We start from the raw sequence: 17860 nt of genomic DNA on the forward strand, positions 1-17860 counted from the left end.
CTTGAAAGGGATGTGCAAAATAGCCATAATATATAGTCTTTAATTAACTATTAGTAGAGAATAACGAGTAATTAATATACTTTATTACTCGTTTCCATTAATGTCAATTGCAGATACATGTTTAGTCTTCTCAAGCACCAACTATCAAATATCTCTCCTGATTGTTGGCACTTGACAATCACCTTCCCTGAATTTTACTCAGGTGTAACTAAAGTCTGATTTAAGGGTTGTTTATATTTCACATCATTAATCAGAATCTGCAAAGTAACTCAAATAAATGTAGTGGAGTAAAAATACCAGGTTAACCTCTGAATTGTAGTGGAGTAGAATTACAAAGTATCAATGAGCGGTCATGTGGGTATATATTAATGCTATATATTGATGCTGCGCATTATGGACAGCGATTTTCACCCATTTATTAATTATATGTTTTACATTTGATAACACCAATGTGTTTAATACTGGCAACTTCTAATTGTGGGAAAAACGAAAACGTTCAGTAGAGACGTTCCATAGAACATTTTGCGAAACACAATAGTGTAGTGTGTAGTTCTGGGGGGCGTTCGATTCCAGTTTTGGATAGTCTGGCGTGGTTTCGTTCCATTTCAAACAGCTGTTTGACGCTCTGCAACCTTGGCGCACTGCCACTCCAACATCCAATCCCAGACCTTGAAGAGTAATCATGGGGACTGTAGTCCTAAACGATAGCTGGGGATTATTGGTAGTGTAGTGTCTTCGGCCATCCTAAACTCAAAAATGTTGACAATCGCAATGATGCTCGAAATGGCCCTTATAGGCCTACGTCTGTTTCCGGTTATTTTTATTTTGAAATTCAGTTCCTGACGAATGCCAAAAAAGCCCGAGATTATGGAATTAAACCAATAAATAAAAGCAAGGATAATTGTGTGTTATTTTGAAAAGAATAACAAATTAGAAGGAAAAAAAGATTTTCAAAATACGAGGCTCTGAGCCCCATGTATTTTCCTCACAGACGGCAACACTAAAGGTCTAAAATAAAGACCTAAATGAATATTTGGGATGTTCTTGCCTTTAGATTCTCCCAATAAGTCCAAGTACAGAGGGTAACCTTGCTGTGAAAAACACATTTCCACCAAAAAAACGTTAGCATTCATGAAGTAATCTTCGTCATAACTAGCAAACTAAACATCATGTACATGTACTGCACAAATAATCAGAAATAAAAACTCATTACTCGCATAAAATGACATCAAAACGCATTTTAATGGCCAAATGAACCTTAAAATAGGCATTTTCCACCGAGAATAACACGAAGGTCGGCCATTGTTGTTGATCACGTGGTCTGGGAGCTGTTGCAGCGTCCATAGTAACCACCTTAGCAACCATGAATGTGTACACATTCATGAAGTAATCTTCGTCATAACTAGCAAACTAAACATCATGTACATGTACTGCACAAATAATCAGAAATAAAAACTCATTACTCGCTTAAAATGACATCAAAACGCATTTTAATGGCCAAATGTACCTTAAAATAGGCATTATGAAGGTCTATGGGACGCCCTGCCCGTAGAAGCCTGACGGGCAAGGGGTCCGCTGTCCGCAATGAAGGTCTATGGGACACCCTGCCCGTAGAAGCCTGACGGGCAAGGGGTACCCTGTACGTAATATAGCGACGGGGAGGGGCCCTGACCGTCCGTCAATGACGGGATGGGAGTGAGAACGTGTTGAGGTCACAGGCTCCTCCAAAAGTGCAACACAATAAAACAAAAAAAACTGAAAAAAATAGTGCACAGTAAGGTAAATACATTATGTATGTTACATAAACATTAGATTAGAAGATCGATATCACACTAATATCTGAATGAGTGGGCCTCAGAGCTAGAATAGCTGTGTCCCCCTGTTTACAGTCTTAATGCTAAGCTAAGCTAACTGGCCCAAAGTGTCAAACTATTACTCTAATTATTAATTTGTAATGTATATTACTGTTAGTAACTGTGTCATGTCAAAGTGTAACATTTAGAGGGAAGTGACTTTATCAGAGCAACCTATTTTTATTGAATGGATTGTGTGCATTTTTCATGACAGTAAATAACAGCCAAACGGACGAAACATGGAAACAGAAACATTGCCATATTGCCGTGCTGTCACCTTGAGAAGTGTGAAGTGACGCGTTTTACGTGAATATTTAGGTGGAAAAATGTGTGATAGCGTTGTATGTAATGATCATGTTAATCTACTGATACGAGAAGAGAAATATGGTTGGCATAAACATGCAATATAACGTAAAGAAAAAATATTTATTTAAAGAATAAAAGAACGAAAAGAAGCATAATTGGTCCAATATATAGCTTCAAAGCTATGGGAGCCATTAAGGGCCATTATTATGCTGCATTTGTATATCACATTATGGATGCCTGTGGAAAAAAGAATTGCATGTATCTGAATATGTGAATTGTTAAAACAAATTATAATAATAACAATCACACTGTCACAATCTTATGAAGGACCCAAATGCAGCACTCGAGAAACCACGGAGTATTGGTAATGTACTTTATTGGTAATAATACCAGAACAGAGGGATACCAGCAGAACAGTAACAGCCGGATGATGTGCAGGCAAATGAACCAGAGGACAGCAGGCAGAAGGTGAGTCAGGGCCGGGCAGAGGGTCAGGCAGCAGGCGAGGCGGTCAACGTAGGTACAGGCAGGGTCAGACAGCAGGCAGAAGGTGAGTCAGGGCCGGGCAGAGGGTCAGGCAGCAGGCGAGGCGGTCAACGTACAGGCAGGATTAGGGATCAGGCAGGTCGGGGACAGGCAGGGTCAGACACTAGGCAAGACAGGAGAGTCCAAGGACAGGCAGGATCAGGGATCAGGCAGAGCAGGCAGGTCGTGGACAGGCAGGATCTGAGCTGGGTAGGCAATCTGATGACAAACGCGTGAAAGACTAGCATAAGGCAAAGTAGGATCTGGCAACGGGTGTGTGTCTGGTGAGGGTTTAAATACTGGCAGTAAAGCTAATGGGTGCAGAAGAGAAAGAGAGTGAGCAAAAACGTGAATGGAAAACTACTGGTGAATGATGGAGCAGGCTGTGACACACACATTTTGTTTGAATGTGTAAAAAAAGTGTTTTAGCTATAGACATGTTGTGCTTGTGTCACAATGTTTTATACACAAATATGAGATATAATTTGCCCATGTGTAAAAACAATTGTTGAGCTGTTTGTGAAATTGAATTGTGTGCAGAAATATCTGCAACAATAAGGTTTCATAAATAAAATATTAATTACCATAGTCAATGCCAGGCGAAATGACGGCCCGCCCACTTTACGGTGTAAACAAGGAACCGGTGCAAAGCAGGAAAAAACCCGTCATCATTCATAACATTTCTGTGTTTTGTAATGCACGTTCAACAACTAAAAACATCCAAAGTAACAATTTTCTATACTTTCAAAAGGACGGTAAAAGAAGAAATATTTCGCTTTCTTTTGGGAAACACTTAATCTCAGCTACATTATGATGCTAATAAGGCTAACGTCAATCGTCAGACTAAACAGTTGTAATGTTGAAAGTCAAACTTGTATATTTAGATGCTGCTTTGAAATATAAAACACTGACAAGCCATGGAAATCCCTCTGAAAGTGTTGGCAGAGTGAAAGGACATCAATCCCTTATTGCTTTTAATTTCACCATATAGGCCTATGGACGCTGATCATCAATCTCAAGTGACATACTGTAATTGTTTACCTGACTGACCATTGCATTCTGGCTCCTTGTTGGATAAAAAATGCATGGTATTCTTAATTTTTGTATGTGAAATCTCAGATGTGTATTTACTGCCAGTCAATCGATGGCAGATATTTCACCCAAAAAGGAGCGAGGCCATGACGTAGAAGGAGAGTACAGGATGGGTTGTTCTAATTACTCTTATGTATTAGTTCCACCGATACATACAATTTCACTACAAGCCCATTAAAGCATGTTGGCTCTAACTTTGTCTCATGTGTCCCTTTCCAGTTTGAAGGCGGTGCTGACGGCCCCTCTGTCCAGCGGGGCGTTGGATCTGTCCGGTATTCCTCTGGCTGCTCGAGACATGGAGCGTCTGTGTGCACACCTCCAGCGCCACACGTCCATCCTGGGCAGCCTGGAGCTGGGCTTCACAGATCTGACGGACGAGGCCTTCCTCCTGCTGCTGCCCACGCTGGCCGCCCTGCCTCACCTGGAGACTCTGGCTCTGAACGGGAACAGGCTGACCAGAGCCGTTCTGAAGGAGCTGACCGACGCCCTGAAGGTCAGCAAGACATTTGAATATATTTGTCCAGATGGTTACAATGTAGCAGCATAGTATCAGTATTAGTGTAGTCCCTGTTAATGAGCCCCGTTGCTTTTTGTTGGAAGTTATATTTTTCCTAGGAACTAAATATAAGACTTAAAATTACTTGTGTTTGTAGAATCTGAAAAATCGTGACATTTTGGCCAAATGATGGCAATGTTTGAGTTCCACTTTTGACACTGGAGGAAACAGAAACACCGTGACATGTTGTTGTATTTTAAATGTTACTGTTGCATGACTTTGATGTCTAACCGATGTAATGAATGGAAGTAAAGGGGACATACAGTGCAGAAGTGCACCACAGGCTTTATTAGACCAATTGCAGACATTTTGCAAACTTTGCCACAGTGGTTTACTGAACCAGCAGAAAGAGCTTTTTAAGCACGTGGAAGTACATTGGCTGCTATTTAATTCCCTCTGAAGGAACAAATTGAGTTCCTGGTTCTTCTGATTAAAATGAAGTGACTGAGTTCTTAAGAAAAGCTTCTAGAGAAATGAAACTTTAACAGAATTTAAAAATTTAAATAAACATAGTCTTTTCCACTATTAACACCATCATGTAATATAAACAATGCACCAACAAGTGCCTGTATAGACAGAGAGAACAATTGACAATAAAATGTATTGATAAATGTCATAATTGTAAATATTTGTTGATACATGTATTATTTACTTTTATTTTGTATTTATTCAATCATGATACATTTAAATGTGTATTGTATTATATTTTTTTCTTCAAAAATGTTGAGACTTTTTATTTTTATTTTACAAATTACATTACATTACATTACATTACATTGCATTTAGCTGACGCTTTTATCCAAAGCGACTTACAATAAGTACATTCGACCAGGAAGACACAACCTTGAAGAAAACAGAATCATATAAGAACATCAGGTTTCAAAGAGCCAATCGTTTCAAGTGCTACTCAACTGGCTTTAGATAAGCCAGTCCTTTATTAGTATATAAGTGCTCTGTTAGCAGTTCTTTGTTAGTCATTCTATCGCTCGAAGTGGAGTCGAAAGAGATGAGTTTTCAGTCTGCGCCGGAAGGTGTGTAAGCTTTCTGCGGTCCTGATTTCAATGGGGAGCTCATTCCACCATCTTGGAGTCAGGATAGCAAACCCACATGTTTTTGCTGATGAGAACTTGGGTCCCCCTCGCAGTGAGGGTGCAACGAGTCGTTTGGCTGATGCAGAGCGAAGTGCACGTGCTGGGGTGTACGGTTTAACCATGTCCTGGATGTAGGAAGGGCCAGATCCATTCGCAGCATGGTACGCAAGTACCAGTGTCTTGAAGTGAATTCTAGCAGTTACCGGAAGCCAGTGAAGGGAGTGGAGGAGCGGCGTGGTGTGGGAAAATTTAGGAAGTAAACAAATATCAATCATTTTATGATTGTATATTCCTTCCATTTTTTATAAATGATAAATGTAATAAAATACAGTCTGCTTGTACTTTAGGTATAACAACATGTGTTTACATGGCGAGTGTGTTTAAAGGCTAAAAGTGAGGGCACTTTACTTAGCAATTTTCAGTAGTAGTAGTAGTACTGTAACATACTTAAAATAAAATAGGATTTTAATAATGACGATGACTGACGATCAGAGTCAGAAACAGGTTTATTACCAGGTTGGCTTACACGTACGAGGAATTTGACTTGGTGTCGTGGTGCATAAAGAACTAAGAATTAAAAACACAGGTAGAGAACTAGAAAAAAAATAATATAAAAAATATTTGGTCAAATATAACAGTATTTTCATTGCAATGAAATGAAATAGAGGAATACAATATGGAATAAAAATCAGCTGTAATACAAAATAATGTCGTACATTGCGTTGTGGCTGAGGTAAAGTGTCAGTGGGGGGGTAGCGGAGGGGAAGAAACTGTTCAGGTGGCGAGAGGTTTTGTTCCTGATGGAGCGAGCCTCCTGCCAGAGGGGAGGGGGGTGAACAGTTTGTGTCCAGGGTGGGAGGGGTCGATGATGATGAGGATGATATTTTGATACAGTATGTTGTTCTTCACCACCCCAGGACCCCTGCAGTTTCCCCAGCGTGACGTGGATCGACCTGGGCAACAACGTGGACATCTTCTCTCTGCCGCAGCCCTTCCTGCTCAGCCTGAGGAAGCGCTGCCCCAAGCAGGGGAACCTCCCCACCATCCTGGAGTTCGGAGAGAGTCAGGCCAGCGAGCCCCCCGAGAGGCTGAGGGGGCTCGGAGAGGAGGAGGAGACGGACGACAACCGCACCGAGAGCATGGGCGAGCTCCGGTCGGAGGTGGAGGAGGAGCTGGACGGGGAGATGGAGATCGAGGAGATGATGGAGGAGCTGCTGGACTTTGACCGGGAGGTGCAGGGGAAGGAGGACGAGGACGAGAGCATGTGGACGCTGGAGGAGCAGAGGAGGGGGATGGGCAGGGGGAGGAAGGGGGGGTGGAGAGGGGAGGAGAAGGAGGCGCAGGGGAGGCGGGCGCTGATGGCGGACGATGACGACACGCACAGCCTCTCCTGCTCCAGCCAGTCGCAGCACTCCTCCGGAGCCGTGGAGCCAATGAGGGTGGAGGAGGAAGACTTGGACGATGTCACGGACCAATCGGATCACTTGACCTGATTGCTGCTTCCTGCTCCGCTTATGTTTCCCCCTCCTGTGTCGAGTCCTGTGTGGATGGAGGCAAAAGAGGACTGTCTCCCTCAGAGGAGAGAGCTCAAAGTCAATCATACTGCAGTGTTCGGACGATGTCATCCATATGGGCATGTCACTGGACACTACATCCACTGATCTGTGAGCGCACAGCTGAACCCAGGTGACTCGTGGTGACCGAAACACGAGAAGACAATCCCCCACAGGACGTCTGTTTTATCCTAACTGTCTGTTTTTGAACTACCAATAGACTGAAGGATGATAAAGCATAGATTAGGCTGATTACTTATATCACGTGAGGCTTTTATGTACAGTTAATCTTTATTCAGGTCCTTTCCTCCTGGTAACCCTGGTGATACCTACATGTGCCTGTAACATTTCCCAAGTGTGTTTAAATATATAAAAAAATATTAAGTTACACACAAGCTAGTCAGGGCCGTTAAACCTTTAAAATACTGTTTTTGCCAAAAATCTAGAAATGTATCAAATGTTTCCCTCCCACATACATAACCAGATGGATGGGAGGACAGAAGGGAATCCATCGTTAAGCCAACTCTAATTTGCTTCTTAAGGAACGAACAGATGCTCGTGCTTTAGCGGACAGACAGAAGTACTATGAAGATGAAATAAGTCAGCTGAAACCAAAAGAAAAACAACTGATAATGAAAAGGACAGATGATTGTAGGGACACAAGTGTTCTGTTGTGGTCTCCAGTATATAGATGTGATGATCTTGTTGCCGTGTGTCCCGAAGAAAAGTGTCCAGCTATCGAGTTGAAATATGTCGTTGCCTTTTCCCCATAATCCAGGTCATGTTTCACTCCACAGCACGTGTGCCTCACATGCTTACAGTGCTGTTTTTATGTTGTTCGCTGGGTTACGACCACTTTTATCTTTATGCAGTATGTAGCTCTCACCCGGCCTGTGCTTTCTGCTCATGCCTCACGTATAGTCCACGCAAAGCTTTGAGAAACAAACTGTATTTTTGGATGTACAGTATATACAGCCTAGTGTTTTGATCTGTGCAGGGGAAATCATTAAGATAGTAGATTAGCTATTTATATAAATGTATAAATAAAGATTATTATTTTTATTTAAAGAGGAATACCACCTATTTCAAATATATACATATATATAATTCTCTAGTTCAAGCTATAGACTATACATATAACACTTCCCAATTTGACACACAGCTTGGTTAGGACCCCTCTTGTGTTACTTTCACATGCAGGGTAGTCTTCAGAATCGAAACAAACTTCTAGGTTGGGTTTTACCAAGATAATTGTTTTGGTTAAAATAAGTATTTTTGTCACATATCTTAAGTCACAAACTTAAGTTCGTTGTGTTGTATACATCACATCATCTAATATATTACGTGAGTTGAGCAGTGGTTGAATAAGTAGTTTAATACTAAAGTAAAAGAAGCAACAGCTGAATTTAAAATCTTACAGCAGTACAAAGAACAAAAGTATTAGCATAACAATATATTTAAGTACCAAAAGTGAAAGTACTAGTCAGTCTTAATGAACCATTTCAGAATGATACATGGATCTACATACATGATACTGCTCTTTTTTTAATTGATGTCCCCCTCTCTGGACATTATCCCGCTTATTACATGGTTACATACTACATTAACCAACGACTTGATTCACAATATTGATATACAATTATTTTATTGAAAGAAAAAATAGTAGGTCCCACTGCGTACCAACATCTGGAACTGCTGACATCTGACAGCAAGAGTTAACAAGGTCTTAGATCTCCCAGTTGACCAATCAGAATCGAGTATTCAACTAAGCTGTGTCATACATGTAACTACTGAATTATGATTATTGATGCATTAATGTGTGTTTCACAGCTGGTAAAGGTGGGGCTAATTCTAAATACTTTCTACAGTGGCGGGATTTTTGATCAGTTTGTTTATCAACAACAATCTTATCTGTAAAGTAATTTAAACCATGAATGAAATAAACTAATAAATAAATAAAAGCTTTCAAATAATTGTAGTGGAGTGAAAAGTACAATATTGGCTTCTAAAATGTTGTGGCGTAGAAGTATAAAGTACCATAAAATGAAAATACTCAGTCAAAATACAAGTACCTCAAAAATAAATTCAACGGGACACCAGCAATAGAAATGTGAAAGTCCTGGTTTGTTTGACCCCTTAATTCAGCCGAATTCCCTCTATAGGCTGACTGTAGCTCTACGGCCCAATTCCAAACCGACCCCTACACACTCCCCTTACCACTTCAACTCTGATGGAAAGTCCGCGTAGAGGGTCCACCACATGAGATGCCGTTCCAAACCAGTGTGAGTGGGTTATCAAGACAGCGAGCATCGGTCCTGACTAACCAACTGCACGACCTGACCGTGTGCAACCCTGTTTGTGTCTGTCATGAAACATGACCAAATAGTTCTGTGAAAACATTTACTAGTAACCAGCCTATGCCATATTAAATACAGATACAGATGGTAACAACTTGAGAATCAACTTCTTCTACTAAGGACCATATATACCCGGGACTAATCTAGCAAACGGTAGACTTGTGCATTTTATTGTAAAGTTTTGTATATTTACAGAGACTGTTGCAAAAACGAAAAAAAGAAAAGAGGTTAACAAAAAAGAAGCACCACTAAAGATTTTTAAATAACTTTAATGTATTATTCCGAGAGATGCCAATTCTAAACAATGGTTTCAAGTATACCACGTCATCGACTGGCGCCGAATGCTGGGCATTTAAACAGTCCTTCGGCGCCACTCGATGACGTAGTATACTTGAAATAGTGGTTCTGCAGCATGCTTTACTCGACATTGAGAAACGGCCGGAGTTTGTCCCAAAGTCAAAACACCCTGCATTTACCCCCAAAGAAGGGGTTGAAAAAGCAACGAGTGGATACATTTTATTGAAATGTAAAGGAGGAGAATAATAACTCTCATAGACTAAAGCTTCATTTTAAACCAGTTAAAAAGGAATACATACTTTTGTTTCCCTCAGGCACCAATACATTCACATGTGGAGCTGTTAACGCGGCACGTGGCATACAGCAGAAAGGCCTTTAATGACATGCTGATGATTGCAGCTGCAACACATCATCATGTCATTAAGTCAAAGATGTACGTCTATGCACCTGTCTCATAAACGCTTTGATTTCTCTTCCTTGTGATTGTAGCTGCTATACGTATCTCCGGCTTTCCACCTGCTGCAAATCCTCCTCAGCTTTATAGATCTGCAATACTCAATTGTTGGAGAACCCCTTTACAGTACGGTAGTTTTTGCTTAAACAACAGATGGATGGGATCCATGTTATTTATTTCATTTCTACTAGCACTATATACAAATGAGCCAATACATTTCAAATGGGAATACCGTCACTTCAAAGAACAATGAGGCATATTTTTAAAAAACATCTAAATCAAGCCACCCCTGTGTTATCATAAATGTGTTCTTATTCATATAAGGATATAAGTGTCTGTTGTCGCCCAGGAAAACTCTACAAACGTTCTTAAGGCCACAGTGTGCGATTAACCTACCCTGTAAAGTACTGTTTTGACTATGTACATGGCATTTTTTACATTTAATACCATAAACCAATTCTAACAATGAAAAATGTAAGTAATGGAGATAAACACAATACTTTTTTCTTCCTCTTTAAACATCTCAAAAACATTTTCAATTGCAAATTAAACGTATCTTGCATATTCAGCATTTACAGTTGTTTAAATCACATGACAAAACACAAATGGCACAAACTACAGTTGCGCTGTGTGTATTCAGTTTGTGTTAAATTGCCTTGAGCATTAGGAACATCACTCAAAATGTTTTTTTCTCTTTCCAATGTCGATAAAAAGGAATAAAAATGAAAACAGTCATCATCGTTTTTGATTATATTTTAGTATTGGTTGTCATGAAATGTTTTTAATATAGGCCTATTGCCATACTTTTAATAAAAGTAATTCAAATGTAATCACATAAAGTTAAATTGAACATTTTTAAAATGCAGTCAGGTCTGATTCGGTGTACTATTTCACTGTAATTGTAATATATCATCCTGACTAATCATGCTCTTAATGCTATCGGCAGCCCTACTTACAGCAAACAGTTCCCTGTGGCCTCAATGATACAAAAACCTAGCCTGATAAAAGCTGATAACAAAGCGAAACCTTAGTCAACCTTTAAAATAAAATGTATTATTGCATTGACCCGGTATAATCTATTTCACAAAAATCTCTGTAAAATGAACCCTTTAAAGTAAACAATGTGGCAGAGGGGTTGTGATAATGAACAGAGAGGAAGATTGTGCTTGAAAACCAGGGACTTTTAGCAATGTGTGTAAACTTTTGGGAAGACATTAACCTGAACCAATGCTGCGTTTTTGATTCTACACAAGATAGCATGAACGTGGTTTCTTGAAATCATCTACAGGAATAAAGTGTGTTTGCAGCCCGGAATTACAGGCCTGGGAAAATCTGTGAATAATAGATATGTAACTGAAGTTGTAGCCACACGTCAGGTTTTCTGTGATTTTGCACGAAATGTTTCACCTTAGCTCTCTGTCAGACACAAACCTTCTGCTTGTCACACCAGAGGCCTGAGGCCTGTACTACGAATCTAGTTCAACATATCCTGGATACGTTTGAGTTAGCCGGTTGACTTAATCCAAAACAAACCCGAGGCCTATACTACCAAGCATAGCTACGAACCTGGATTTTCGCTTAGCGAGCTAACTTCCTGGATTTCCGGTCCTACGACGCTGGTTCACTTCTTAGCAGGCTAGATAACTTATTCTGAACGGCTAGCCTGCTCCGGAGCAGGATAGGTTCCAGGCTAAGAGATAAAGTCGGTGAAAGCACCGCCTAGGAGAAAGAAAATACAGTTTAAACTGCCGTTGCAAAAATCACCGACTGTGTGAACGTGAAAATTAATAGAATATTACCTCCCATCTTCAGAGCAATCTGACTATTATAACATTCGTTAAGAAAGCTTACTTAAATATCTGCCACAACACAAGTAACCGGATCAAAGTAACATTACGTACACTCGTACACACTGTGAGTGCAGACGTCGATGTGTCCCATTATCATTCATATCACATGATATCACATCATAATGTATCATATATTTCCTTATCTGAGTCAGCTTCTTGAGCCGTATCTGGCCGTGCAACACTCACAGTGTCACATACTATGCAGAAGTATTATTTTAAGCAACACATTAAAGGTGGGGTAGGTAAGTTTGAGAAACCGGCTCGAGACACACTTTTTGTTATATTCCATGGAATGCTCTTAACATCCCGACAGCAATGAATATCTTAAGTGCTTTGACAAAAAATACATAAAAAATGTCATCTGTGGAAGCCGTGGCGCTGTAAAAAGCACGACCAACCATTTTAGCGGGCCCGGCTAAAGTAACTGGATAGCCTACCTGCCTGTCAGCCATCCATCTGTGCACACACTTATCTCGTGCCCTCATTGGTCATGTGTGTGTTGGAGGAGGGGCTCTGTAAGGAAGTGCAGATTTTTTCCGGCTGTGTATTCTCAAATTCTAGCGCACTCGAGCTGGTTTCTCCAAAATTACCTACCCCACCTTTAAATTGATGAAACACTCGAGTCAAATGTAATTAAAGTCAGATTCACTCGTGTCTTAGACGGGGCAGTGATATCATAAACCATGTTAATGTACGCATTCAAACACTTTCTGTTACCAGCTGTATTCACCTTGCAGGTGCAGCTATGTGGCTTTGATCCTGGATAAAGTGTTTAAGTCATGGATGTTTAAAGTTTAACATCTTCATATTTGGCTAATATTATAGTTCATTCAGGAAGTATGACGCTGCGCTGTCAGTACGCTTGTCCATGGGGGGTGGACCAAACATCCTTTAGGGGGGTCGTCGCCTCCTCTAGGGGGGTCCGGGGGCATGCTCCCCCGGGAAGATTTTTTTCTTTTAAATATTGAAGTTAAAAGCATCAATCTGGTGCACTTTGAGAGCAACATTAACCCTACCTTAATAATACCTTAAAGGGGACATATCATGCTATATTTGAACAATATATTGTAGGGCCATACCTATATAAAGTATATAAATAGTTTTTCTTTCAAAATACCAAACAGATCCTGCATTTTAGCCATGCCTCATTTCGCTCTATTTGCTCTTTCCAGCGCTGTTTTTGCAGGGGGCTGATTCTGTGAGCTGCACCACGCCCCCCTGCAGGAGAGGGGAGCGTGCTCTAAGATCAGCTGCTGGGCTGCAGCGGGGAGAAGAGGGGGAGAAAAAGAGATCTCCGTCCTCCGTGTTGTATTCTTATATGATTATATAGAGTCGTTATTCATTTGTTTTAAAGCTCAATAAATAATCAAAAGACCTTTGACCGGCACTTTTCTAATTTTGTCCGGAAGATTTAAACTTTAACGGACATGTTGACCGGCGAAATAAAAATCGAACTGAAACTCTGCCGCACGGTCCCCTCGTTCCTTGGAAGAGCCGGAGAGGAGGGTGTTTGTCATCTGCTGGTGGACTACCGGAGAGAATTACAGCGAGGGAGGGATTGCATTGAATTACAGCAGCGGGAGCAAACGCTTGCCTCGGGGAGGGAGAAAAAGAGCCATAGCAGAGTATAAACAGAAGGGCAACCATGTGCGGGAAGTCTTCTTCGCTGCTTTTGTGGCAGACTACAGCACCACTTACAGGCCTGGCATATGTACTACAGCGTCTCCAGCGCAATGGCCGGCCGTGGCCCAACCCCACATTCCCCTGATAGGTGGAGAATTGACCAATAAGCGGAGCACCACTTCTGTGATGTAGAAAATAATTCAAGATCAGTCTGTATCAGATCCGTTGCAGCCCCGTTTTTAGAGATTTGGGTATGGAGGAAAAGAGAGAGGGTTGTGTTTTCTGACACTTGGTGAGTTCCCTGGAACACCGGGCACAAGGGGTGTAACGGTTCACAGAAGTCACGGTTCGGTTCGTACCTCGGTTTGGGGGTCACGGTTCGGTACGGTTCGGTACAACAAGAAAAAGCAAAAAAAAGTCCCAAATGCATAATTCCAGGTTTGTTGTTATTTACTTTTGAACAGTAGTGCACATTTCAGTTTAAAAATAAGGAACTCTGACATTTTGAATAATTAACTGTATTAAACAGTTAAAAACAAACCACAAACAGTACCACATACACTCAGATGGCCATAGTATCTATAATGGCTGATGTCAAACAAAAAGGTTTCATCAAGCTGTAAAACTAAAAAGAATAGAAGAAAGAAATATTACATCATAAATAATAAGAAAGTGTTTCAAGAACGCAAAGTCGTTGAAAAACATATGCCAAAAGCTTCCGTTATTTATTTTGGTCTCTCGGCTTTCATGTCTATTGGCTTCTTAAAAACAGCGGGGATCAGCTGTTGAACTGCTGTTGTCTTTTGCCGGGCTCTGGTGATTGGCAAATCTGGGTGATGCCTTCTGATGTGATTTAGCATGTTTGGCGTGTGTTGCCATTAGCATACCGCACCGCTATCGAACAACGCCGACACACCGTCCTCTTCCGATCCACTGCGCATTGCTTATCGTTTTATAGATCTATTCTCATCCACCATCTTTGTTTGTGACGTAAAGAGTGTAAGAGTCACGTTTCTGAATCGGGCACTCTGAGTGGATGCAGTCACAGCCAATCGAATTCAGAGTGTTGCCTGTCAGTTCCGTTGCCTGTCAGTTCCGTTGCTATGGTTCCGTTGTTATGTGTACTGAAACGAGAGCCGGTATAATTCCATGCGCGAAAACAAAATAAAAATTGGAATACGTTATTTTAGTGTCTTAAAAGTAGACTGAGGTATGAAGGGTTAACGTTACATCTTAGAATAATTTTTAGTCATGTTCTGTATACATACTAACATATAAGGGTATTGACTTAGTGTGGTTTATCTTTTTGTCGCTGCCTTTAATTTAAACTGAGCTGTTGTGTTCATCAGTAAAGTGGAACTTCTGTGTGAACTATTCATATCTTAAACTGCACTGTAACTTTTTATTCATGTATTTTTTCTTTTAATGTTTCTTTTATTATCTTTTACTGTTTTTAAATGCCTTTGTTTGAATGTCTTTCATTTTTGTAAAGCACCTTGAATTGTCTTGTGTTGAAAGGTGCTATATAAATAAACTTGCCTTGCCTTGGTTACTCCATGTTTACTAGCTATAAGATTAACGTTACAGTACATCACTCTTTTTCACTTCTTACTCAGTCAGCCAGAGTGCAGATATCACCATTAGATTCACAAACCTGAAACATCATCCATTTCTTCACTGCTGGTGATGACATTGTTGTCAGCTGCTGCTGCTGCTGCTGCTGCTGCTGCTGCTTGTGGCGCCTGCTTCGATGAAAATAACTTTCTAATATCCATAACTTTATAGGCTATTACTATTAGCTTAAAACTCGTCAGGCACTAGGAAGCAGGCCAGGGAAGGGAAGGCTACGCAGTACGCAGGCTAATGTCCCGCAGCGGCTGCCTCTCTGGTGGACTCCGGTACTGCACATTACCCCCGAGACATTTTCACACACAATTTTTATTTATTTATTTATTTTTTTTTTTTTAAGTGAAACATCCGGGGCTTTTCAGAAAACATCCGGGGCTTGAGCCCAAGTAGCCACCCCCTAGCGCCGCCTCTGGGTCGAATGCTCCAAATACCACCCCTTTCATGTGAACGTGCACCTAACTAGATAGGACACGGCTGGCTTGAGCGATCCACTTGATAACCCGCGTCGTAGGACCGTTTAGCGACAGCGCGTATGTTTTGGATTAGGCCAACCGGCTAACTCAAACATATCCAGGTTATGTTGAACCGGCTTCGTTGTACAGGCCTCAGGTCATATACAGTTTTTACTATGGACCTAAAGAACAGGAATAATCTAAATACAGTTGTGAACATGTATTACTGATATATGTAAAGATGTGTTAAGAAAATATGGTATTTTGAATCCAAAGGCACGAGTAGCGTTGGGTCTTTCTCTGGCCATGAGTCTTCCTTCAATATATATTTCTCAGTATCCCTCTGAATTTCTGTATTCATCTTATTCTATCCCTCACCCCTTTGCCGAAACTCCCACTTCTCATTTATTTATATTTCTCGGGGTCATTTGATCCACTGGAAATAATGCTCTTTGCATTTTATTTACAGATGAAACTGTACCTTTCTATGTTATGCCATGGATCCCCAATAAATGATGTGATGCAAAAACTAAATTTGCGTCGTCTTCCTATTGTGTTTGAATATTATGACTGCTTGATATCTGCAACTATAAGGACTGTAGGTATTAACTAAATCCAGTGTTGGCGCCCAGAGAGCAGCAGAGACAGACGTATCGAAGCATAATTCTTGGAACATCTGTTTATTTTTTATTAATATGCCTACAATGCTTTTTAAATGTCAACACTGTACCTTGCCTGCAGTGATTCCCTAAAACCATTACAGCAGATTAACAAACTCCATACATCCAGACTGACACAACATTTAGAAACATGTATGTAGATCCCCACTTCCATTGACGTTTTTCACACAGCCTTTATCATTCATGAGTATTTATGGTTTATTTAGCAGGGATTGATGAGAATCATTATGTGCAACACAGGACAGAAAGGGTTGTCAAAACCATAAACTTGGTTTATAGCTAAATACATAATCTGTGGCTACTGGGCACCAAGGTATTTCATCTACAGAGCTTTCTTCAAAAGGCAGACTTTGTAATATGTGCTGTAGTAGAAAATCCACATTGTTAATGGTGAACAAAGTGACTGTCTACCTAACTTCTGTCAACTGTGAGCACATGATTCTATTTTTTTTTAAAGTTAGTGATTCATTGACTCCAATTTGTATTGAGGACAAATAATCTGAATGTGGATCCCAAACCAAAACATTAATGACGTCCTGATGATTGTTTTGTTGTTGTATGTGGGAGACATCTAGTGGCCATGCTTAGAAACTGCACCAAGCCAATATTTACCAAGTGACAGGTGGCAGATATACTGTTTATTTGGGAGCTTCTAAATGCTTGCTGTAGAAACAGGTTGATGTGCCTGCAGCATTATTATAGCACTGCTTTAAAAAGTTTGTAATAGTTGAATTTCACCACAACCCGCCAACATGAAGGACAGGAAAATACTTTTCCATGGTATATTAAATGATAAAATGCCATGCCATTGTCACTGCCATGGCCACAGCCGTCCACTTTAAGATTTACAATGGCCCAGAAACCTATGGGTGACATCATCGACACTAGGTTTAACATTTTAAGGTCATCATTCTGAAAATAAATGTAATGAGGTTGCCTTTTATAATCAAATCAACTTACTTATGTGATTATAACTAGCTGTCCATTTTTATGTGCGTATAGGAGCAATAAAAAGTGTCATTTTTGAAAGGCTAAACACCACCAATATGGATTATAATTTACCTGTACCTGTATTTATCAATCTAGATTGTTTTGTTGTGAGTTGCAGAGTGTTGGAGATATCAGTCACAGAGATGTACGCCTTCTCTACAATGCCCCTACAGAATACATTTTACAATAAACTATGACCTGGATACTAAAGATAACCCATTGACCTGTGAACTGATTTTTGATTGTCTTGGAAATATTTCTTCTTTATCACAGTTGAAAGTGAGCATTTAGCCAATTTCTTCTGTGCAGTAATACTGTAGGGGGAAAAAAAGAAAAAAAACCTACATGAAATGGATGTGTAGGGGGGCAGGTCTTTTCTGCCTGAAACCCCCAGAGTGTCTTGCAGCACCCCTGGGAAATAGACATTGCTGTTGAATTTTTCTAATATATGTTAGAGTATCATCTCGGCTCACTCTTCCTCTATGGAGGACGGAACATGACATAAGTATAAATAAATAAATAAATAAATGTATGAAGAAATACAAGAATAAA

At 40.4% G+C, this 17860-nt stretch overlaps 1 protein-coding gene across 1 annotated transcript in view; it reads left to right on the forward strand.

The window, feature by feature from the left end:
• Positions 1 to 6916, forward strand: part of lrrc75a (leucine rich repeat containing 75A) — an 89885-nt gene extending 82969 nt beyond the window's left edge. The window contains exons 5-6 of the mRNA XM_034096847.2: positions 3996 to 4269; positions 6341 to 6916. Coding sequence (XP_033952738.1) covers positions 3996 to 4269; positions 6341 to 6916 — 850 coding nt within the window. The remainder of the gene's footprint in view (positions 1 to 3995; positions 4270 to 6340) is intronic.
• The last annotated feature ends 10944 nt before the right edge of the window (positions 6917 to 17860 follow it).

Source organism: Pseudochaenichthys georgianus, chromosome 13, assembly GCF_902827115.2.
Source record: "Pseudochaenichthys georgianus chromosome 13, fPseGeo1.2, whole genome shotgun sequence".
Lineage (NCBI taxonomy): Eukaryota > Metazoa > Chordata > Actinopteri > Perciformes > Channichthyidae > Pseudochaenichthys > Pseudochaenichthys georgianus.